We start from the raw sequence: 25054 nt of genomic DNA, 5'->3' as shown, positions 1-25054 counted from the left end.
TCACTCCAACACCTTATCCTTGAGTAATCACACTAAATTGATCATTTGGTTCTAGAAAAATCACTTGCCATTATATCAAACACAGCTGAAAGCTATTTGATTTATTAAATGAAGCTTAACATTGTCTTTGTGTTTGTTTTTGAGTTGCCACAGTATGCAATAGACTGGCATGTCTTAAGGTCAATATTTGGTCAAAAATGGCAAAAAAAGAAACTCGTCAGTCAATCATTATTTATACATTGTATAAGGCCATACAATGCTTGAGATTTCATTCAAAGGTGTAACTACAGTCTTCAAAGACAAAGGACAACTGGCTCTAACAAGGACAGAAAGAGATGTGGAAGACCGGATGTACAACTAAAAAAGAGTACAAATACATCAGAGTCTCTAGTTTGAGAAATAGATGCTTCACATGTCCTCAGCTTCATTGTATTTTACCCACTCAACACCAGTTTCATGTACAACAGCAAAAAAGATTTTGCAAAGAAATAGCCAATTTTAAACAGAAAAACAAAAAGAAAAGGTTCGAGTGGGCAAAGAAACACAGACATTGGATAACAGATAATTGGAAAAGTGTGTTATGGATCTTAACCCCATTGAGGTTTAGTGGAATCAGCTAGACTGTAAGGTGTGTGACACATCTATGGCAAGTGCTACAGAAGTGTGGGGTGAAATGTCACCTGGACAAACTGACAACTAGAATTACAAGGATCTGCAAACCTGTCATTGCTGCACGTGGAGGATTTTTTGATGAGAACACTTTGAAGTAGTTTAAGAAGTTCTGAAGTTTTTTTTTCAAATTGTAATAGTAATTTTTCACATTATTAATGTCCTGACTTTACATTGTGATGAGTTGAATGCCACTTTGGTGCATAGAAGTACTGATTTCTTTCCATAAGAGCAAAATCTTTACATTATTCCAAACTTTTGGCTGCCAGTGTGTATTGTGGCGACCGATAGAGATTGTGCTATATCGTGTATATCGTGATATGTAAATATCCATGTGCGCAGCATGTGCTTATCTATGAGACCATTTACCATTCTGATTTTGCAGGTTGATTGTGAGCGCTCTATAGTGAAGGATGTAGCAGTCCACCATAATCTGACACACTCTGCCGGGACAGTATCACTCCATCCAGACACTGAAGTATTTCTTTAACATGCCGAGGTTCACTTTACTACACCTCACATCTGTACTTCTCCATCATTGATGAATTATTGCTGATATGATCAATAGAAAAATCAAGAAAATGGAGGGGAGCTTGTGCTTGTTGTAAAACAGGTGCGACATCAATGGTGTAGATCAGGGGTGACCAACCCTGCTCCTGGAGAGCTACCTTCCTACAGAGTTTAGCTCCAACACACCTGCCTGTCATTTTCAAGTAATCCTGAAGACCTTGATAAGCTGGTTCAGGTGTGTTTGATTAGGGTTGGATCTAAATTCTCCAGGAAGGTAGCTCTCCAGGAGCAGGGTTGGTTACCCCTGGTGTAGATACACAAAAACTGATACAGATTAGAAAAATTTAATCTGCAAACTGTTGAGCGACAACAATTGCTTGTGGTAATACAAATCTGTTTTACCACCCCAAAATAAAGCAAGCTAAAGAATATTGTGAAAGGCAAAAGATGCGTGCCACATTGCTTTCTTTTTTTCTTTAGGAGTTTTTGAAAGTTTATAAATATTTTTGAAATGTATTTTCATTGTGTATTTTTGCTAAAATTATGTAATATTTTCTTTGTTGCTTTTCTTTTAAAATATAAAAATAAACATTTAGTTTCCTGTGGATAGTTTATAATACTGTTGGTAAAAAACATATCAAACTGAAATGAGGCATAATGAGAAATTGAGTAATATGGTAAGGTTTATTTTATTTGTAACACTGTTTGTCAAGTTGTAAATAAGGAAAAAATTATATAAGAGGAAGTAATTTTCACTTAAGAAGTATTTATTTCACTGACTGGATTTTCCAAAAATAGGTATTACAATATGGTTATTAATTATGTTAACTGATTTTTAACAGAATTTTTTCCAGAAAAAAATGACTTGATTGCGATATATATACAGTTATCGTGATTAAATTATGCATATCTTTGTATACGATTTTGGTCTTATTGCCCACCCCTAACACACACACACACACACACACACACACACACACACACACACACACACACACACACACACACAAAAACACATATGTTGTGTTTCGATGTTTTATGGGGACTTTCCATAGACATAATGGTTTTTATACTGTACAAACGACCCTACCCCTAAACCTCACAGAAAACTTTCTGCATTTTTACATAAAAAAAAAAAAACATAACTTAGTATGATTTATAAGCTGTTTTCCTCATGGAGACAAAATGACAAATTTCGGGTTTTACTATCCGTATGGGGTCATTTGGTACCCACAAAGTGATAAAAACACGCTCACACACGTACACACACACACACACACACACACACACACACACACACACACACAAAATTGGTGATACATAATTTATAAAAAAAAATAATAATTCTGAAGTCACAATTTAGAAAAAGTTAAATTGACGAAAAGGAAAAAAGTCAAAAAACCCTTCATGAAGATACTGAAAAAAAGAAGAAAAAGTTTCTAACCATTTTCCTATATTTGCATTTGGATTGGAATTGTCTGAAAACTGAAATGTGAAGCATTACATGGACAAGGATGATAACTTTATTTAAAATGATCTATATTATACAGGATATCTGTTGTTCCCTATCTGTCACTCACTCAACGTTGTGTCGATGAGTTGACACTAGGGGTCGCTCTTGCGGAGCACGGCCATCTCTGATTTTGAGAAAATGCCAATGGAAATTGGCGTGTGGAATTTGCATGCCACTTCCCCGGACATACTGGTATAAAAGGAGTGATGCTGCAAACACACATCAGATATCTTCTTCGGAGCGAGCAAGTTCACAGAGCTGAATTCCTCTGTCGCCTTCATTCATCTCTCTACGCCATTGGATCTACGATGCATTCCAGCGGTCCTCCCCCTCGCACACCACGGTTGTACTAAGCAAATACCATTGGGCACTTCAGCAGCAGAAAACTACGGATTGAACTACGCTTATATATATATATATATATATATATATATATATATATATATATATATATATATATATATTTATAACTACGTATACAGAGACCGTCTCACACCGCCAGTCTGCGTAACTTGGTTCAGCTCTGGTGGCGTTTTCCATTGGGACTCCTAGTGTCAAGTCATCGACACAACGTCGAGTGAGTGACAGATAGGGAACGTCTCGGTTACTGATGTAACCTGCGTTCCCTGATGGAGGGAACGAGACATGTGTCCCTCCTGCCACAACACTGAACCAACTGCTGAAATGGCCGGGTCTTTGGCTCGGCTCCTCAGTGTGATGATACCTGATGTGTGTTTGCAGCGTCACTCATTTTATACCCGTATGTCCGGGGGAGTGTCATGCAAATTCCACACGCCAATTTCCATTGGCCTTTTCTCAAGATCAGAGATGTCTGGGCTCAACAGGAGTGACCCCTAGTGTCAACTCATCGACACAACGCCTCGTTCCCTCCATCAGGGAACAGAGGTTACATAAGTAACCAAGACGATACTGTTTAATTCTATTAGCGATCATTTATAATTCAGCAATGAATCCAACCACACTTAAAACAACACTGGTTTAAGCACATACAGTGGCCCCAAAAAGTCATGCTTAAAAATGTATATCTTTGCATTATCTAACAAAAATAAAATGTGCCATTTATTTTCAAGCAAATCATTTATTTTATTTAAAAAAAACAAACACTTTTATTCAATTTTAAAATATAAAACAATAGATTTACTGTTCAAAATGTTCACAAAAGGCATTGGACATAGTGTTTCGGTCCAAATTTGTTGAACCTGTCCATAGTTAAAGGTACACTCAATATGTTTTTGACCATGTCGTCTTGGACTCCTGACACTTAGTGGTGTGGATGCAGCATCATTTAAACACAATAGTTTTCAGTTAGCGATGCCATTGACGAAATTCACAATCCACAGTCAGCCATTATTCATTTATTTGCTTTGACATTTAACATTTAATGTAATGACATGACCAACATTGTTAAGTGTGATTTAACGTTAAAATGTGTGTTTTTTAGCTTGATGACAGTGCGTAAAGGAAAACGGATGGGGATCTCCATCCAGGAGAACATGGCGATTAACGTCTGTCCCGGCCCCATTCGACCCATCCGTCAAATATCTGCCTACTTCCCACGTCTGTCTCCCACATCTTCCTTCTCTGACTCACTGTTGCCAAACCCAGCTAGCGGTCCATCAGGAGCTTCAGGGGATGGGGGTATGCTATCGCCTCGCTCAGCGGCCGCTGCTGGAGGTGGTGGGACACTATCAGCCATGAGCAGTATGGACACATCCATTGAGATTGACAGCTGTGACAGCGATGACAACGGTGAGTCACGTGACCTCATGTCTAACACATTTAACAAGAAAAAAGAAAAAAAGAGATTCTTATTCATGTTAAAAAAGATTAAGCAATATGATGTCTCATAATGTTTGTCATACTGTATGATGACTACCCTGTTTTATTTTTAAAGACCCCATGATATGGTTTGACAGAGTATAGTTTTCTTCTGAACATATTTCCTATTGAAACAGGAAATGGAGGCAGGGCACAACAAACAGCTTGTCCATCTTTTAAACAACAAAAAACATTTTTGCTCATTGCTATTGCAAGTCAGTTGCAGGTAACTTTGAAAGAGTGATCCTTTAGCATTCCAATCTTTCTAATTGGCAGTTGCGCGTTAGAAGTACACAATTTGAGTTCTGACATCTTTTCTCATTGAAACATGTATCTATACTAAACGGCAAAAAATTTTCATCTTAACCAGTAAATGTGTTCAAAATGCTGACCACATGAATCTAAAAGTCATAATGTAGCTCCATTACACCTTTAGTGGAGCTGAGAATCTGCCACAAGCCCTAACTGAGAGCCATTAGGGCAGAAAGTTGTGTGCTGCACTTACTGCTAAACGTAGTGCCAACCCCAAGGTTACAACATATAGTATTAAGCTGCATTCACATTACCAGATACTTTGTCGTTGCATGTCGCCAGTGGCGTATATGGTGGTCGCTAGTGGTGTATATGGAGAGTCTAAAAAGCACTGTTTCTTTACAATTAATATTATTATTAAAATATTAGGATCACGTGAGCTCTACCATCTTCTCTCATATTGGCTGTCGTTCCCATTCGCTAGACACGCCCACATCCGGTCACAATGGTCGACGTCGCTCGTGTTGCCAGAAGTCTCCAGCTCTCATTGAAAATGAATGAGAGGAGGTAGTTTTGTCGCTGTGTGTCGCTGGCAGTATGAACGCAGCTTTAATCGATATCATTGATAAACATTTAGTCATTTTCTAATCTTCATCTAGACGATCAGTTGCACGTTGCTAAAAATGCAAGCAGTTCTGCAAAGTTATACACAACTAGCTAACTGATTCTCAGTAATGAAATCAGCCGGTTAGGACATTTTAGCTGGCTTGCGGCTACCTCACCCTGTTGTCATGTAAACCAGTAATGAGGCTAGGTAGCCATAAGCTATAGGTAGCCATATTGTTGTGTACCAAACAAGACAGCACTAGCAATGCAACACAGCTATCGACTGAACACAACAAAAACTCTGACATCAACATCACTGCTGTTTATTTATTTATTGATACAAATTTAGATAAAAACATTTATGATCCACAGCGCTGTAACGTCACACTGGCAAGAAAGTTCTTCAGTGGACGTAATGAATTTAGGCTACAGCAATTATGTCATGTAGGGGTTACATAGCTGACACAAGTTGGTCCAAAACAAGGAAGAAGAATATGGCAGAAACTTGAAAATGAATGTCAATAAGAAGAGTCAAACGTCCGCTGAAGACGATAAAATTGTGGCGAAAAGAGGTCAAGCACCTTCTGTAGGATTAAATCTATTTACTGCATACTTCCCTTAAAGCACACATAAATTACTCAAACATCTATTTGATGTGAGTGTTTACATCTGGAAGATGTATTTTTTAGGTTTGCTCATCTGCAATATACCTTTAACAGTGGTTCCCAAAACGTTTTCCTTAAAGCCCTCCCTACTTATAGAGAAAACATGTTCTTTGTACTCCATGCTTTGTAGCAGAACAGATGCCGACGGGAAAGCTTAACAGTGTCAGCTACTGTAAGTACAGTAAGGGAAGAGGGGCTTATGTGTTCAGACAGATCTTACAGTGACATTGGAAATAGTAGGTTGAATTTCTTTTAGCTGAAATCAGTCTGTGCTTATTGAAAATCGAAAAACTGCCCCCAGTGGCCAAAGCGGTAAGTGTTGATGGGCATATGGACATGTGTGAGCTCCATTTTCCGGGTATAATGTCCACAGAGGGGTGCCAAAAGTGAGTTGTTTTCAACTGTTCAGGCTGTTATGCAGTGAAGAGGAATGCATATTATATAAACTGTAACCTAACTGTAACCCAAACCCCAAACCTAACATCAGTGGAATAAAAACTTCATGTTAGTGGTAAAAATGCAACCTCCGAATCACACTCATCGCTGATTATGTGAATGCATTTACTTCCTGGTTTCAACACAGTATCGAATCCGGGTCTCCCACACTGCTTATGCAACTGCTTCTAGTCGTGCCAACAGGGGAAGGTAAACAAGCTGTAACCGATGCAAACATGTCTGCTTGGAGATGATGCTTGCCAGAGAGTCGGCATAATGTGGCCGATCCTAGAGTACTGAAAGAATTGGAAACAACATGCCGACCTCCCGTGTGATCATGTCTGAGTCATATCTCTCTCCCCGCATGCTGTGTGTGGTCGTGTGAGAGATAGAGAGCAGTATTTTCCACGGACGTTAGAAAGGCATAAATAACGCAAAAGTATAATGACTGCAAAAAAATAATATGATGATTATAATATAATGATGATTTGGAACGTGTATTCATTGCCATGAGGGGCATTTTGCATAACCGCTTAAGACATGATTTTTGGGGTGTACCCGTTTGCGGGGCCCTGGCTGTGAGTGCTCGGTATCTGAGGGCGAGGTCGGTAGCCAAGCGCAGTTCCTCAGCAAATCAGGATCAGCCTTGGCCTAGTGTACTTGCAGGAGGGGCATGGCATGCAGGGTGGAGGCGGCCTGTCCAGCAGCACTGTAGGCTTTGGTTGCCAGAGTCTACGTTGTCCTACAGGCCCTGGTTGGGAGTGCCTGATGATTCTGCCAGGTGGTGGAAAAGGTGCCCTCCATGACCTCATCCGTCCATCCACACAAAAGGGACCGAGGGGGGAGGGGGGCTTGGCCATGAGCGGCGCCCCAAAACCAGGAAACAATCATCTAGCCACGAGGGCTCAGTGGAGGATGGAGGATTCCAATCCAACTCGATACTCGCGGCAGCCCGGGCAAGCATCTGTGTCAGCCTCAGACTGGGTGGGCAGACCCGAAGGTGGCAGCCCAGTTGTGTCCTCAGCGTCCAACATCGACAGTGTGCTCTCCTATGTAGTGATCGAGAACTCATCCTGCTCACGAGCCCTGAAAGAGACATTAAGTTGGCCATGAGGCGAGCAGGGGAACTCAACAGGGGCAAACGAGCATGCTGGGGAACGGGAGGTCCACTGGGATTTACGCGGCAAGCCGCACACATTGAGCTGCCCCCCAAAAAAGCTCCTTTTTTACCGTATGTCCGGGGGAGTGGCATCGAAATTCCTCATTGGCCTTTTCTCAAAGATCTGAGATGTTTTGGGGCTCTCAAGGGTTACGCCTAGTGTCACTGCATCGACACAATGTCAGGTGGGGTCAAGATAGCGCCGAGTATGGCTGCTGCGTTGGCTGCTGCGTTGCGAGCTCCGATACAACACTGTGGTTTATTGTTTGTTCTGTTTACAGTTCTTTGTTTTTTTGTCTTGGATGTTGTCTGCCATATTGTTTACGACAGACAAACGCTTTTGGACATAGGTTCTACAATTACACATCGAAAACCGGACTTCAAATTCCTCAACGCCGACCCGCTGTTTACAAACACGCCGGCGGAGCCCTTTGTCTGGGCTGCCCGGCCGCGGAAAAGCAGAAGGAAAAGGGGAAAAAGAGCCGGCGTTCTCATCAGAGTAAGACGTCGTGCAAATCGACCCCCGCTACCCAGTATACTACTGGCAAATGTTCTGTCTCTGGACAACAAACTCTGCAAGCTGAGAGCGCGGATCTCTTTCCAACGAGAGACGAGGGACTGCTGCGTTATATGCCTTACAGAAACCTGGCTGGCTGCGGAGATTCCAGACTTGGCCATCGAAATCATGGGCTTTTCCGTGCACTGAGCGGACAGAGCGAAAGACCTCTCAGGTAAAAGCAGAGTTGGTGGTGTATGTTTTATGATCAACAAATCATGGTGTGATCAGAGGAACGTACATTTCATCAAGTCTTTCTGCTCTCCTGATCTGGAATATCTCATGCTTCTCCCCATTTGTACATCCCCCCACAAGCCGACACAGACCAGGCACTCAGGGAACTGTATGGGTGTATAAGTGAGCAGGAAACCGTGCACCCTGAGGCTGCGTTCATTGTTGCCGGGGACTTCAGCAAAGCTAACCACCAACACATAAACTTCAACACACGAGGGGACCACTGTTTTAGATCACTGTTACTCTCCTTTCCGGTATGGCTACAAATCCCTCCCCCGCACCCCATTTGGCAAATCGGACCACTCTTCCGTTCTACTTCTACCTGCTTATAGGCAGAAACTGAAACGGGAAGCACCCACCCTCAGAACGATCCAGTGCTGGTCAGACCAATCAGACTCTGCGCTACAAGACTGTTTTGATCACGCGGACTGGGATATGTTCCGGTCCGCCTCTGATGACGACATCGAGGTTTACGCTGACAGCGTAACGTGTTTCATCAGGAAGTGCGTAGAGGATGTTGTTCCAACCAAAACAATATGGATATACCCCAACCAGAAACCATGGGTTAACGGCGAGGTTCGCACGGCACTCAATGCGCGGTCCTCCGCTTTTAATTCTTCTAACATGGAGGAGCGTAAACAAGCCAGTTATGCCCTCCGTAACACTATCAGTGCAGCCAAATGCCAGTACAGGCACAAACTTGAAGGTCAGTTCAACACCACTGACTCTAGAAGTATGTGGCAGGGAATTAATACCATCACGGACTACAAACGGAATAAAGACTCCGCTGTGAACACCGCTGCATCTCTCCCGGACGAACTTAATACATTTTATGCTCGTTTCGAGGACAACACCACCGCCCTCGCGGAGAGAGCACTCGCGGCTAATGCTACAGAGGTTGATTCACTCTCCGTCTCTGTTGTGGATGTAACCCGATCATTCCGACGGGTGAACATCCGTAAAGCCGCGGGTCCAGACGGCATTCCGGGCCGCGTCATCAGAGCGTGCGCGAATCAACTGGCTGGTGTTTTTACGGACATTTTCAATCTGTCCCTCTCCCTGTCGGTAGTCCCCACATGCTTTAAAACATCAACCATTGTGCCTGTACCGAAGCAAGCCACAATCACTTGCTTAAATGACTGGCATCCTGTTGCTCTTACCCCCATCATCAGCAAATGCTTTCAGAGGTTAATCAGAGATTACATCTGCTCTGTTCTGCCCCCCTCTTTGGACCCATTGCAGTTTGCCTACCGCAACAACCGCTCCACTGACGATGCCATTGCATCTACAATACACACTGCTCTCTCCCACCTGGAAAAAAGGAACACATATGTGAGAATGCTGTTTGTAGACTACAGCTCAGCATTCAACACCATAGTGCCCTCCAAGCTTGATATGAAACTCCAGGCTCTGGGCTTAAACAGCTCGCTGTGCAGCTGGATCCTGGATTTCCTATCAGGCAGACGTCAGGTGGTTAGAATGGGCAGCAACATCTCCTCATCACTGACCCTCAACACTGGAGCCCCGCAGGGCTGTGTTCTCAGCCCACTCCTGTATTCCCTGTACACACATGACTGTGTGGCAACACATAGCTCCAATGCCATCATTAAGTTTGCTGACGATATGACGGTGGTAGGTCTGATCACTGACAATTATGAAAGAGCCTACAGAGAGGAGGTGCACATTCTGACACGCTGGTGTCAGGAGCACAACCTCTCCCTCAACGTCAGTAAAACCAAGGAGCTTGTAGTGGACTTCAGGAAGAAAGACGGAGAACACAGCCCCATCACCATTAACGGAGCACCGGTAGAGAGAGTCAGCAGTTTCAAGTTCCTCGGTGTCCACATTACTGAGGAACTCACATGGTCCGTCCACACTGAGGCCGTTGTGAAGAAGGCTCACCAGAGACGGCTGAGGAAGTTTGGAATGAACCACCACATCCTCACACGGTTCTACACCAGCACTGTAGAGAGCATCCTGACTGGCTGCATCACCGCCTGGTACGGCAATAGCACCGCCCACAACCACAAAGCCCTGCAAACGGTGGTGCAAACTGCCAGAAACATCATCGGAGGTGAGCTTCCCTCCCTCCAGGACATATACACCAGGCGGTGTGTGAAAAAAGCTCAGAGGATCATCAGAGACTCCAGCCACCCGAGTCATGGTTTGTTCTCACTGCTACCATCAGGCAGGCGGTATCGCAGCATCAGGACCCGCACCAGCCGACTACATGACAGCTTCTTCCCCCAAGCAGTCAGACTGTTGAACACTTGATCTATCAGGATCAATAATTAGCACTGCACTTTATTCATCTTCATCTTATTATCTCACACTGGACTGTCAACATATTCTCCTCAATATACTACTTCATATATATATATATATTTCATATACTCCTTACTTATTGTATTGTATATTGTGTATTCTATATTGTGTGTATTGTTTACTGTACATTGTATATAATTATTGTGTAGTGTAAGTATGTGTACATTTGATATGTAAATTGTGTAAGTATGTTGTTATTGTAACTGGTATATGTCTCGTCACTGTCATGACTGCTATGTTGCTCGGAACTGCACACAAGAATTTCACCTACTGTTGCACTTGTGTACATGGTAGTGTGACAATAAAGTGATTTGATTTGATTTGATTTGAAGTGAGTGACAGAAGGGGAACAATGTAAATACTTTTAAAAAACAAAGAAAAATATTTAAAAAGCTAAAATGTGGACAAAATGTATATTTTTGTAATGTACCTAATTAGAATGTCCCCTGTATAATAAAAAACATTAGCTGGGAGTGACTTTCTTTCATATGTTAGCAAAACGTTATAACTGAAATATGCCCATATGAATCGAAATCGAATTGAATAGGGAAATCTGTATCAGCACAAGGATGCCCCACTTTCAGGCTCTCACTCTACCCAAATAAATGTCACGCCAAATAACAAGACAACGTAATTCAATATAATGCAAAATAAATAAAATTTTGCACTGTTCAACATCGTAACACTGTTCAGTGTTTGGTACAGTTCTGCTCTGACTAGCTTCGTGCTGTCATCAGTGTAAAATAGTTCATGGTTTCATAAAAAGGGTGACGTGGTGAAGTGACAATGATGATGGTGCTAATTACAACAAACTAAAATAATCCTTTCAAAGAAGGCAAAGCAAACATACAAGACTAACAGACAACACAGCCAAAGTGTTTAGGCACAACCCTCTTTATAGTCCCAGAAATGATCTGGACTCCACCTGTTTAGGCAGTTGTTGTACCTAATCTTCTGTCTAAACCACCTCTTAAGATTGGACAACATTTATTTTTTCATTCAAATTTCAAAGCTAACAGGCATGGTCTAAAAGTGTTAAAATCCTGTTTTGATTTCAATGGGTCTTTAATAATCAGTGATGGATTGTTGGTGCATATTGATGGATGTTCTTGATCATGTGTGGCAGCATCATTGGGCACTCTAGAGTTTGAGCTACTCTACGAGACGGCAACAAGTTCCCTACACTGCACCGTCATCAAAGCAAAGGTAACTCCAGTCTGAGCTTCTCTTGACACAGTTTTATGTATTTTTGTGTAAAGGTAGGGAGTATTGTTGGCATTATGATAATGCATAATCTGTTCAACTAAAGTATATTAAGATTGTTCAATTAATTCCCATAGTTTCCTCCAAATTCAACTGTAAGCATTTATGCTGGGTTCTGCTATGACGCCGTCCAATTGTAGAGGTCAGAGACAATACTGTTAACGTTTCAGATATGTATCGCTGAAATTGTCTACCGTAAAGTATTGATACTTATAATAGTGATGTTATATCTATAGGATCTATACTCACATAAAACTATTGATACTAAAGGTTTTTACTAAACAAGAGAATTTGTTATTCATTCACCATAAAAAAAATATAATGTTTAAAAATATTCAAAGTGAAAAAAGAACTCTATAAGCAAAGAGTTGCATTTGATTGGATCTATTTCTCCTTCTGTTCATTTTAACACACAGTAATGTTGAAAGTCACAAGCAGTTTCAGACAGCGCAAATGTATTTAAATTAAAATCTGTCATATGATTGAACATTTTCTGTTGTTGTTAATAAATGAGAAAGAAAAATAGATAAAAAAACAATATGGCTAATCTCTGTTTAGGATGTCTGTTTAGATTAGTTTTCTAGGAGGACAATAACCCAAAGAACAAAGCAAAAAATATGAAGGAATGCTTACAGTATGTGGGAACTACTAACCAAAAATGCATAGAGTACACTCAACCCGAAACACATGTAAGCCTCAGATATCAGTGGACTCTCTTTTCTTGCTTCTTATAATGTTTTTGCCTCCCAGTAAGTGGCTAATATATTTCAGTCATGCCAGGCGGTAATGACTTTATTATGATTTTAGTGTCCAGAACTCCATTAGCATTTTTGTAACAAAACTCAAAAAATATTTTTTGCCATTACCCATAAATCATAATACCCATAATACCATCTGAAAAGTGGAGTGGACTCAAAATAAAACTTTTCTCTTAAATAGTAATTTTGTGTAGTCCAAGCTGATTTGCCTAAAGTGGCCACTAGCTATAGTAGGATTACTGCCTAACAACTGCACGCTCATTTAGCTCACTTGCAATGCTATCAGTTAGCACAGGCCTCTGCAGAGAATTTATGAAACTGTGATGTTAAGAAAAAAGATGGAACTGACTGATCATTATCATGGATAATTCTGGGAGTACCTCAGGGTTTACTCTTTGGTCCATTAAAATGTTGTGATGCTCCCTCTCTCTGTTCCTGATTTACCAAATTAATATGTGTATAAAAACGTGCAAAATATAGTACACTGAATAAAATTCTACTAATGTAGTCTCCTGGAGATGGTGTTTTCCCGAGGTGTGCACTAGTGCGTTTTATCAGTTTTTGCATGTTTTCCTTCATAAATTCACAAATTTAGGTGTCAATGCAAATGGGTTCAATTGCACCCACAAAGTGATTTATCATGTCTGAAAGTCCCATCAGAAATGGCAAAGGGCAAGTGTTAATCTGATTTGTGTGGTGTGTAAATCAATTTGTGATGTAGTCATTGTGGCAAAACAGAGACTTTAACAATATGTCTCCTGAAATTTAGTTTTATTTAGTTTATTATAGAAACAGAAGCATCATTATTGATGACCATAATAACAGTTTATGTGCAAATTCTGTCCTATTTCAATGTTTTCAATGTAATTGGTGGCTCTATTTTTTTGCATCTCTCTCGTGTACATCTCTTTCTTAACATACGCTGCTTTCTGCATCGTGTGGTGAACCATGGTAAAGATATTTGTGGTTCAAAATTATGATTTAGTTGTAATATAATAAAATAATATAGATCTGTAGAGCAATTATTTAAAGCATAAATTATACTGTATTTTATGGTGAATTTCAGGCAATTTTAACCTCCACTTCACTATGTCATACCCATGTTTGTTGGGTATTTAAAAAAATGTTTTATGTTTACTTATGTTACAACCACAATTCAAAAGTTGGGACAGTATAGAAAATGCTAATAAAAAAAATTAAAAATAAAGAAAATGCTTTGTAAATTCTATTCACCCTGTGCTATATTGAAAGCACTACAACAACACATTATTTGATCCTTTGCCTTTTGAATTTAATTGTTTATTTATTTGAATATACACTCATTTCAAATCAGAAGTTTTCAACACAATAAAAAAAAGTTGGGACAGTCGAGTGTTTAAAATTCTGCTTGAATACAAAAACGGACCAAAATGGATTCAGTGACTCTCGGGACGGAGAGTTGTGGCTGTGAGTGGGGCGGCCAATAGAGTGGCCAGGCTTCTACCGAGAGGGGCCACGAACATGGTTGTTAGCCATGAACCAAACCAACCAGCTCAGAGGTGAATCACAGCATTACAAACTTTAATTTGAAGCAAAAAAGTATAACATTTGACAAAACGTTAAAGGTACAAGACTGTACTTACCGTTTTTCGATGAGGGATTGAACTACAATCTCAAGAAGCACTGCGAATGATGTAATCAAATGAAAAACAATGGAAAAATATAAAAAATATTAATGAATTGTTGTTGATTATAAATTCAGAAATAATATATTTACATTTTATTGCAACATATTTAGATACATACAAATGTATAAGTAGTTTGTAAGAGTAGGGAGAGCATGCTGCAGAGCTCTTTTGGCGTGTTTGTTTGCAATGATTCTCTGATTGGTGGATTATTTCCCTTCAGGATCATGGGTAGTGTAGTTCTTCACCTGAATTTTGTCTATTAAACACGTTTTCTTAAAAATGTAATAATGCAAACTGATTCAATGTGCAAGCAAATTAGTTCCCTTTATTGGGCATCTGTCTCTTATTTGTTTTCTTTACCATCACGCCCTCCCGTTCATGTACACAGGGTCTGAAGCCCATGGACTTCAATGGTTTGGCAGATCCTTATGTGAAGCTGCACCTGCTTCCTGGCGCCTGCAAGGTCTGCTCTGCTTCTTTTCCTCCTCTCTTTTTTCTCATTTTCATTTCAGTATGTTAGAGATCACTCCACAACCTCTAACTGGTTTATTGTAATAAGATACTGTGAAATGGAATTGTACATTGAAAGGGCCTAGTAGTTAAAGTGTGTGTGAGTGTCTGTACACTTGATTTAAATGAGTAAACCTTTTATGTTCTAAAGGTCAAAAAACACATTCTCACTTGCTCTTTTTAAGAACTGCATTGTCATGTATATATTATCCTGTAGATAAATAATTGTGTACGCTGAGAGAAAATGCCACAGACTCTTTTTCTTTTCTAAAAACATCTCAAATCTAAGCTGAATAATATAAAGATAAGTTAGATAACACATACATTGTTACTACACTGGTCCAATAGAATAATGGCCATGCATCATACAGGTGCCATTGAGAATGTATTTTTCTCTTTCTTCAGCAGACACCATGAAAACTACAAGAAAATAAAGACATAAAATGTTCAAAATATACATCTCTCAGTCATTTTCAAATCTCTCAAGCTTGTGTCCAAAACACATTAGCAAAATAATGTGACAAAACCCAATAAAATCCCTGAAAACTTATCACAATGTCCATGTAAAGACACATCATCAAACATTATACACAATATAAAATGAATGAAGGGCAATTACCATTGGCCTCTTGGACCACATGCAGAATGAGTGTATTTTGGAGGGTGTATGCCTTTCCTCTGCATCCATGTTGGTTCTGACCCATAATGCCACAGTTCCGCTCTCAACTAAACTCTAATCATGTGACCCATTACACTGTACATTAAAATAAACCTTTCATAAAGAGCCCTACATTTTTAACCAAACATTATTTTAAGGAGGTACATTTTGTATCAGTATTATCCTCTGAATATCATATTTATTACATTTTTTAATCACCTTTAAATGCTGTATGAACCCAAAAGAACACGAATTTATGACTGAAACATACAAAATAAACATCTCAATGAAACATGTCTTTGTGACAGTTACATACAGTGTTGTGCTGTGTTGAAAATGGAATACTAGCTACAGTATTATGCTACATTGTTTTCACATGACCACCATCCGCAATCAGCCTAATTAGCCTGATAAGGGACTGGGTGTGTATTATCACGATCCGGCCCCTGTCACAATTGCGTTTAAATAATCTCAGAAAATGGTTCATTTGCATTTTAAAATTTTTTTCTTGTATGATACTGTCTTTCACAACTTGTCCCATGAGAAGTCATTATCATTGTATAAGATGGCAAACGCAAGAAATTGTTCTAGCTGGTTCGTACAAAAAAGTTACAATTTTACTCCCATAGGGGAAAATATATGAACTAAAGAATTTAACTAAAGAAATAAATGTTATTATACAATTATCTAAGTTTAACTCCAAACCCAAACCCTAAACCTAACCATGATTTTAATGGGAAAATAACTTTTGTATACCACCGAAGAAACCAGGGTAGCGTATTACAGGTTATTGAAAGGCACATGTTTCCTTTGGTAAAATAAAGTATTGGTTTGGAGGCTAGATCAAATTTGATGCCTGTGTTGTACCGATTTGAAGTTCTGTGTGTTGATTGGTTGGTCTAAAAGTTGTACCTTTGTACCAAATTCACCATCTCATGCAAAATATTACAAGTTGTTATGAGACTGGGTTGGTATTTCACGCAGTGTACTCTGTTGTATTCTGCACACTAGTAGATCACCCATATTCAATGCATGCAGAAAATGTGCATACTGTATATCACAGGCATAGATTTAGGTAGGGATGATAGGGACATACTATGTAGTACATACTACATGCTGTTCCGAACTAAGCCTGTGTACTCCAGAAGTAAAATGATTTCCAGGTAATAAAGTCCAGTTTAAACACATATTTATAATTAGCTGCTTCAGATGTCAACTTCACAGCTCAAAGATAAGAATTGCAAGATTGTTTTAGTTGTATATATTATTGTGATATCAGTGCAGTGATTTGTGTCTCATTTTCATTGTTTCTTATTACGATATTTGAAAGAATGCCATTTGATAAGAGCATTTGCCTAAAGCAATTTCAACAGATGTGTTTACATATACTTGCTGAAATGATTTATGTTCTACTGTCTGAAACATAATATGCTTTGTGATTTCCTCTTACAGCCGTGTTTTTAAGGGGATTGGCTTTATTTGCAGAAGTCTAATTAGCAGTCGTCTGAGCTTTATTGATATTGTTTCGATATTTCCTCTCCAAGGCCAATAAACTAAAGACAAAGACTGTGAGGAATACTCTGAACCCTGTGTGGAATGAAACACTCACGTACTGTGGCATCACAGTGGAGGATATGTTCAAAAAAACCCTCAGGTATATTAACCAATCCACTCTATTTCTGTGCCACTGCTCTTAATCCCCAACTATTAAAGCACATTTCCTGGTTCAATACAAGTTAAGCTCGATTAACAGCATCTGTTAACAAGCTGTTGATTACCACCGAAAATAGTTTTGACTCGTCCCTCAATTTTGTCAACTAGAATACAGGATTGAGACCGGTGTAATAAAATCGTCTATGCAAAGTTATATCCAACATTTCAACTCACGTAGTGACCAATTTAAAAAACCTAACACAGTAGCTTTCACATAATATCCGTGTTAGGATCTAAAAAAGGAACGCGATGCATAAAGCACTGTTTACATGAGAATTCTTAATAGAACACAAGGTTTAAAAATGTCGTTCTCGAGCCCCTAAATGTATTACTGTAAAAATGTTTGAATAAAAATAGGAACAAGTTGAAATAATTTTCTGTGGTTATCGACAGCAAGTCACAGATGCGTAAACTATATTGAACCTGGAACATTCCTTCAATGTCCACATCATTGGTTTCTCTTTGAAATTTTCTCTGTTTCTCAATCATGGTGTATCTCTCTCAATTATAGTGACAGATTCAGGTCATTGTGCGAGGCTTTTCATTTCACTGACCCCTGAAAAATATGAGTATTGTTTGCATGTGGCTTTGTTGATTTAAATCCTCAAAATCTTCATGTGCTTGGGAGAACAATTAACTGGCTTTTAGCTCCACACATTGGATATTCCGCCTCAGAACTGCTGCGAAATGTGTAATGAACCACGTTTTGCAAAGTAGTTGCCACAGTGAACATTTTTATGAAACCAGGCTGCGTTATTTACTGAAAATGAAGCTTTCTACCATAGTTCTCAAATTATATTGCCATGCATCAACGTGCCTCACGTTTGATTAAAAGAGACTCAAGAACCGTGGCATTTGGCATCACTGACATCAAACCTGGCATAATATGCCTTTGAGCTATAAGTTTGAATATGTGTGAAAGAGATTTGAGAGCTATGGTGGGATTTTGCTCTTGCAAAATTTGTACCTTCCTGTTTTCTCCATGTAACCTCTGGCTTCTTCTGTGTCACAGTCATCTGTGTGCACTGTCACACATAGTGGGTTCATGTATATGTGTGTTTTTAATGAGGATCATTCTGTGTCTCTTGCTGTCAAGTCCCTGTGGTTCAGATGCTATTGCATCATGTAGCTGCCACATTGTGACATATGCCTTGTTTGAAAGCATAAGAAGTATGGAGACATTAGAACAGGTCCAGTCAAAATTATAATTTTTTTTATTCACCTTACACATTACTCATAAAAATATTTTGAGTATGTCAGTGTTGTTCTCTATGTCAGTGGAAATAATATAACTGTTTGTGTTTGGTGAGTGTTTGAAATCTTATGCACATTCATAAGCCTCACACGCTGCCTGGGAGATGCTAATGAGAAATCATAACAAAGCAGACATAATGTGACATAATGCCGCAGGAGGTTCTATATTCAACAACTAACAAGACAGCACATACACAACAGTGCAAGAATGCATACTACATCAGCACTGTAAACCCCAACTGAAAATACACAAGCTACATATTTAGCTGGTGACTTAGCTGATTTTAGCTTGTCTAGCAGGTCTCCCAGCCTGACTTGCTAACAACTGCCCTTAACTCTTCTTAAACCAGCCAAACAGACCAGCCTAATCAGTCTAGTACACCAGCTAATACCAGCCAACATTAAGCTGCTCAGCAGGGTGCATGCTACACTTTAACCTTACTTCACTACCTGGACAAAAATAAGTTGCATACACTAATATTCCATTGGACCGCTTTAGCTTTGATTACGGTGCGCATTCGTCATGGCATTGTTTCAGAAACCTTATGCAATGTCACAACATTTATTTCTGTCCAGAGTTGCATTAATTTTTAGCCAAAATCTTGTATTGATGACAGCAGAGTCTTCTCCAGCACATCCCAATGACTTTCAATGGGGTTTAGGTCAGAACTCTGTGGTGGCCAATTCATGTGTGAAAATGATTCCTCATGTTCCCTGTACCACTCTTTCACCATTTGAGCCAGATGAATCTCTGCATTGTTGTCCTGGAATATACCCATTCCGGCAGGAAAGAAAAAATACATTGATGGGATAAGCTGGTCATTCAGTACATTCAGGTAGTCAGCTGACTTCATTTTATTGCTGCATTACATTGTTGAGCCTAGACCTGCCCAAATGAAGTCACCCCTTATCATAACACTGCGTCCAGAGATTGTATAGTGGGCACTATACGTGCAGATTCATTAATTGATGTCGCAATATTTTTTAAACGCATTTCATTACTGTTTATAATAAGTTATTGAAAATAATAATAATAAAAAACATTCAAGTTATTGTCAAGTCATTCAGTTACAATTCAAGTCACTGGTTCTCTGTTTAGTCGAGCTCTCCAAACCTGCATGGGCTCTTCAGCTGACATGGGTTCAGGTGGACTGGCTGATGAAATAGGAACTTCTCTATAAGAGATCGCCTTGCGATGCCGATGCCTCACAGCAAGACGATTGTCCATCTGAATTGCCAAATCCACCAACCCGTCAAGGCTCTTAGGAAGGTCATGAGCATTGATCTTGTCCTTCACAGAACTAATTGCTGAAAACCACTCTTACACCTATTAATAATTTTTTATTTTCTTCGTTCCTTTCAAAGGAACTGTTTGGATTGATGTGTTAACTACAAAAAAATTGGTTAATTGCAATTATTTTAATCATTTGATAATAATAAAACATCTCTGCCATTAACAGTATTCGACATGGGTATTTATTTGTGTGAACAGGCCTGTCGTACTGACAAACATAGTAGTGTGTGTTTGAACCATTGATTGATATGTTCATCATAAGAACTGCATGGAGAGAAACAACATGATCTACTTGGGGGGTAAACGAACGCCTCTCCTTGCTTCAGAACTATTGTAGAACTGTAGCAGAATGATGGTTACCACCTAGACAGGAATCTAGTGAAATGTTCCATTTTATCTTTTGATGTTAGAATGAACAAAGATATTTACATTCTCTCTCTGTGTCGCTCTCAGGGTGTCTGTATGCGACGAGGACAAGCTGACTCATAATGAGTTCATTGGAGAGTCGCGCATGGCGTTACGCAGAGTAAAGCCTGACCAGCCCAAACATTATAACATCTGCCTAGAGCACCCCCCTCATGTGAGTGTCCGTGAAGATAAAGCCAGAAATGATCATTCTCGATCTATTCCTTCCATGCTGCTCGCTGGTTGCAAGGCCATGCTCAAGAGTCGCACATTTGACTGTTTTTGTGGAAAAAGAGAGCGACAAAAATGTATGTGATTAATAAAAACAATATTTGAATATTGTTTGCCCTTAAAGTCTGGATGGATTTCCAGAGGACAAGATTAAGAGGATAGTTCACCCAAAAATGAAAATTGAGAGTAAATTATAATTTACTCTCCCTCATGCCATTACTGATGAGTACGACATTCTTTCATCTGCTGAACACAAATGAAGGTTTTTAGAAACATATCTCAGCTCTGTAGGTACATGCAATACAAGTGAATTGTCACCAGAACTTTGAATCTCCAAAAAGTATAGCATAAAAGTAATCCAAACAACTCCAGTGGTTAAACCCATGTTTTCTGAAACTATATGATAGGTGTGTATGGGAAACAGATACATATTTAAGCCCTTTTTATCTATGAAAATCTACACTTTCACTTCCATGTTCTTTAGAGTTTTTTGTGATTCACATTCTTCGGGTATATCACCATCTACTGGTCGGAGCTTGTCAAAGGTGGAGATTTATAGTAAAAAAGGACTTAAATATTGAGCTGTTTCTCACCCACACCCACACATGGGTGAATACACGGATTAAACCACTGGAGTGTCATGGATCCTTTATGTGCTTTTTGGACATTTTGAGTACTGAGTTCTGCTGGACACCATTCACTTGCATGCACATGCATTTGTGTTCTACAGAACAAAGAAAGTCATACAAATCTGGGATGGCATGAGGGTGAGTAAAAGATGAAAGATTTTCTATTTTTGGTTAAACTACCCTTTTAAACAGTAGTGCTGGTGAAACACTGGATTCAGCATGTTTTTGACATTCAGAGAAACACCATAGTGCAATGCATTACTGTAATAGGCTATTCAGATTAATTGTCAATGGATATAGGTTTTTCAGTGTTCAATTGTTTTCCAAATTGTAGTAATAATTTGGAGTTGTAAATTATAAAAAAATATTTTAATTTGTGCCAGTGATTTTCTATAGTTCACTAGCACTAATGCTAACACCTAAAAAAGTAAGCACACAGTACTAATAAACGGCACCATAGACAGAGTCCATGTGACCTTTGTGCTATATTTCAAGTCTTCTGAAAGAATACAAAAGCAAAACATCCTGGAATTTATGTCATTATTCTAATGCTGTTTGGTGTCATTGACATCCTTGCACAATCAGTCAATAGGTGCCAGGTTTAAATTTATTCAGGTACAAATGAGATGTTGAATGAAATCTGTTGTGGAGGAGATGATGTTTAGTGTGGACTACTTTAATGATTTGTCCTTTTTGAGCTTGGCAGTATGAATCAGCATGCATTTTGTGGTTTTGAAAAAAGAACAGCTTATAGGCATTTGAAATATCTCCATTATTGGGTGAACAACCATTCCTTTAACATTCAGATTTGTATCATCTGAAGTGTGTGTTTGTGCGCTGTAAACTCTGTATCTCTGTCCGTCAGCTCTCATCTCCTACGGCCACGAGTTCAGCCCTTAGAGGAATCTCCTGCTATCTGAGAGAGGTAAACATCACTGTTCACTCTCATTTATTTCTCACTATGACTCAATATGCCTCCACATCAGTACTATTTACTCTCCGTCTTTAAAATAATTGCCCACGTCTCAAATATTTAAGTCATCTAACATCAAAGTTGAGGATCCCTTTGGAAAGCAGTTGTCTTGTCGTTTCCTGCAGTGTAGTCAATCCCATCCTATTAACATACAACCAGAGAGACAGAGACAACAGTTCAGTTCTCTGCACACTGCTAATTAGTCAAACAGAGAAGAAAGATCAGACAAGAGATACTGGAAAGACACCAAGGAAATGTGCAGCTTGTTTTAAATAGTAAATTGATAAAGTGTATTTGCTTTTGTTGATGCTACATTCACAGTGATAGTCAACACCTTTGTCATATCAGTCAGTGAAAAATTCAGTTGAGTGCATGTTTATTAATCGATTCTAAGTATTATAAAGATAAACTATTTATTACGTATTAATTTCTTATCCAGAGAACAATTCTTGTGTCATAATCATACCATAATAGTGTAATCAACGACATTTGAGATTTCATGATGCACCACATAATTTATTAAAAAAGTGTAATTAAATTGTTGTCAAAGCACATATTTACTTCTCTAATGGTTGGATGGATGATAGATGAATAGATTTAGATGTATAGATAGTGTGACTCACATACAGCTGAAAATAACATAAACCACTATAAATACATGCGGCGATGTACACGCAGCAGTGCCTATGGACATAAATGACTCACTGTGTTTTTGTCTCCTTCCTGCTGGTTATAGTCCCTCTGTTCTCTATTCTACTCCTCCCTGATGATCGTCTTCTGTTCTCTCTTTATCTCACCTCCCGCTGTCTCATCTTCAGAAGAGATTCTTACAAATGCCATTGATTGAGATCACATTTGATTGTGTGATCGTATAGTCATTTGATTTGCCATTTTCCTCTGATGACCTTATCAAATTATACTAGGCACATGGATTTATTTCTCTTTAAGTAGTATGGTATTATCTGAGCAGTGTACCAGCAGTGATGTTAATACAGGTTGTATAGGAGACCCTCAGGGCAGAAATACAGAGACCTGAACACACAAAGCAAATGTCAAAGCAAAATAAACTCTTTATTATGCCAGATGGTGATGCACCATGCTGAGCCGTTCAGTCCTAACTCTTACTGTTGTTGTTTTATGAATTATAAATTACACAAGACACATAAAATCTAAATAATTATATATGATAAATATAATAATATTTATTTATAATAATTAGGGCTGTCAATCGTTAAAATATTTTAATCGAATTAAATACATGGTGTCCCGATTAATTAATCGCATTTAATCGCATATACAAATATTTGCTGAAAAAGCCCCTCATATAACAATAATTCAATATATATGTAAATGCTCGGGCACCTCAGCCGTTTAGGGCTTCAGGTCAACTGGGAAAAGAGCAAGCTCTCTCCAGTTCAGAGCATCTCCTTTTCGGTTTGGAATTGGAGCGTCACGACAGAGTGTGCACAGTCAGTGCTTGCGTGCCTTGCTCGCTTCATGCCAGGCACAGCGGTTCCTCTCAAACAGTTCCAGAGGCTCCTGGGGCATATGGCATCCTCGGCACCTCGGCCGTGGTTGCCATAATTTAAGACTATAGCTTAAATTCAATCTTGTCAACCGCCCGATCTTTCAGGTACAAGCTTTACAACATCAAGAAAATCAGATCCTATCTGTCTAACTGTACTGTACAGCTCCTGATCCAAGCTCTTGTCACATCAGGACTTAACAACTGCAGTGCTCTGTTTGCTGGCCTCCCCACTAGAACGATTAAACCAATACAGTTGGTCCAGAATACAGGAGCATGTCTGGTCTTCAACCAAACAAAGAGGGCTCACTTCACGCTCCTGTTGAGTTCACTCCACTGGCTATCTGTAGCTGCCTGCATCATATTCAAGGCTTTGACTTTGGCCTTCAGGCCAGTTTATAGAACAACACCAGGGAGCGAGAACAACACCTCTCTCTCACTGCCATCAAAAATTAGCGGCCCCTGACAGTTCCATTGCAACAAGACACAAAGTCGCTCTGTTCCTGAATGCTGGAATGCACTTCCAGCACCCACCCAATATGTTGAAACCTTCTCAACATTCAAAAAACAGCTGAAGACACATCTCTTCCATGAGAACTTAATCAGTCCACAAGCATAAGGCACCTGCTTAATATATAAAAAAAACTATCTGTCTGTTTTCTTCATCTGTGTCTATCTTCTGCTCAAACATCTACAATACTCCAGCTAACTTGGCAGTGGCAGTGTTAGCAGGAGTGTGCATATCCAGTTGCTGCTCTGTTTGCAGAGGTTTAATTGTGCATGCTGGAAGGGCAACCAAGATACCATTGCAGCAATCACATCTAGACAAGACAAGAGCCTGAACAAGGAGTTTTGCTGCATGCTCAGATCGGAAGGACAGATCACAAATATGACTGGATGGTCATAACAATGTCTGTTAAATTAAGCTGGTAGTCAAACTCTCAAGTTCCTCACTGACATGGATGGCATTAGTGTCGTCAAGACTAGCTGATCGGTAATATTGTCAAATTACAGGCATAGCTGAGATGACAAGGGTTCTGTTGGTTCTTTGTTTGGTTGAGTTGGAGGTGGTGTTCTTTCATCTGAGCTGAGAGCAGACATCGTGGTGCCATTAGGCTAGTAAAGCTACTTGTCATTGGCATATCAGTGGGAGGAAAATTAATGTGTCTGAATGAAAGGTCTCAGCAATGCTGTGTATATTGAGAAGAGAAGAGGACCTAGCTCCGAACCTTGAGGTACACTGGTGGTTCGCTGACTTAAACACCTGTAACATCCAAAATACTGAATTTCATTGAAAATTAGCTAATTGTTTGGTTTTCAACACATCAACCAAATTTAAACATTGTTGCATTAAGGCTGCCTGGCAATTTATATATACAGTATATTTTTTTTTTGGAGTTTAGCATGGTGA

The 25054-nt window shown here is 39.4% G+C and overlaps 1 protein-coding gene across 2 annotated transcripts in view; it reads left to right on the top strand.

Moving 5' to 3' along the window:
* Positions 1–25054, top strand: part of LOC127633115 (double C2-like domain-containing protein alpha) — a 71094-nt gene that overhangs the window by 4938 nt on the left and 41102 nt on the right. For both annotated transcript variants that reach the window (XM_052111991.1, XM_052111992.1), the window contains exons 2-7: positions 4155–4462; positions 11890–11969; positions 14840–14914; positions 17164–17273; positions 20334–20460; positions 22011–22070. In XM_052111991.1, coding sequence (XP_051967951.1) covers positions 4159–4462; positions 11890–11969; positions 14840–14914; positions 17164–17273; positions 20334–20460; positions 22011–22070 — 756 coding nt within the window. In that variant the 5' untranslated portion in view covers positions 4155–4158. The remainder of the gene's footprint in view (positions 1–4154; positions 4463–11889; positions 11970–14839; positions 14915–17163; positions 17274–20333; positions 20461–22010; positions 22071–25054) is intronic.

The sequence above is a fragment of the Xyrauchen texanus genome, chromosome 40 (assembly GCF_025860055.1).
Source record: "Xyrauchen texanus isolate HMW12.3.18 chromosome 40, RBS_HiC_50CHRs, whole genome shotgun sequence".
NCBI classification, from domain to species: Eukaryota; Metazoa; Chordata; class Actinopteri; order Cypriniformes; family Catostomidae; genus Xyrauchen; species Xyrauchen texanus.
The sequence above is the reverse complement of the archived record's forward strand: the minus strand, read 5'-3'. Positions and strand labels throughout refer to the sequence as shown.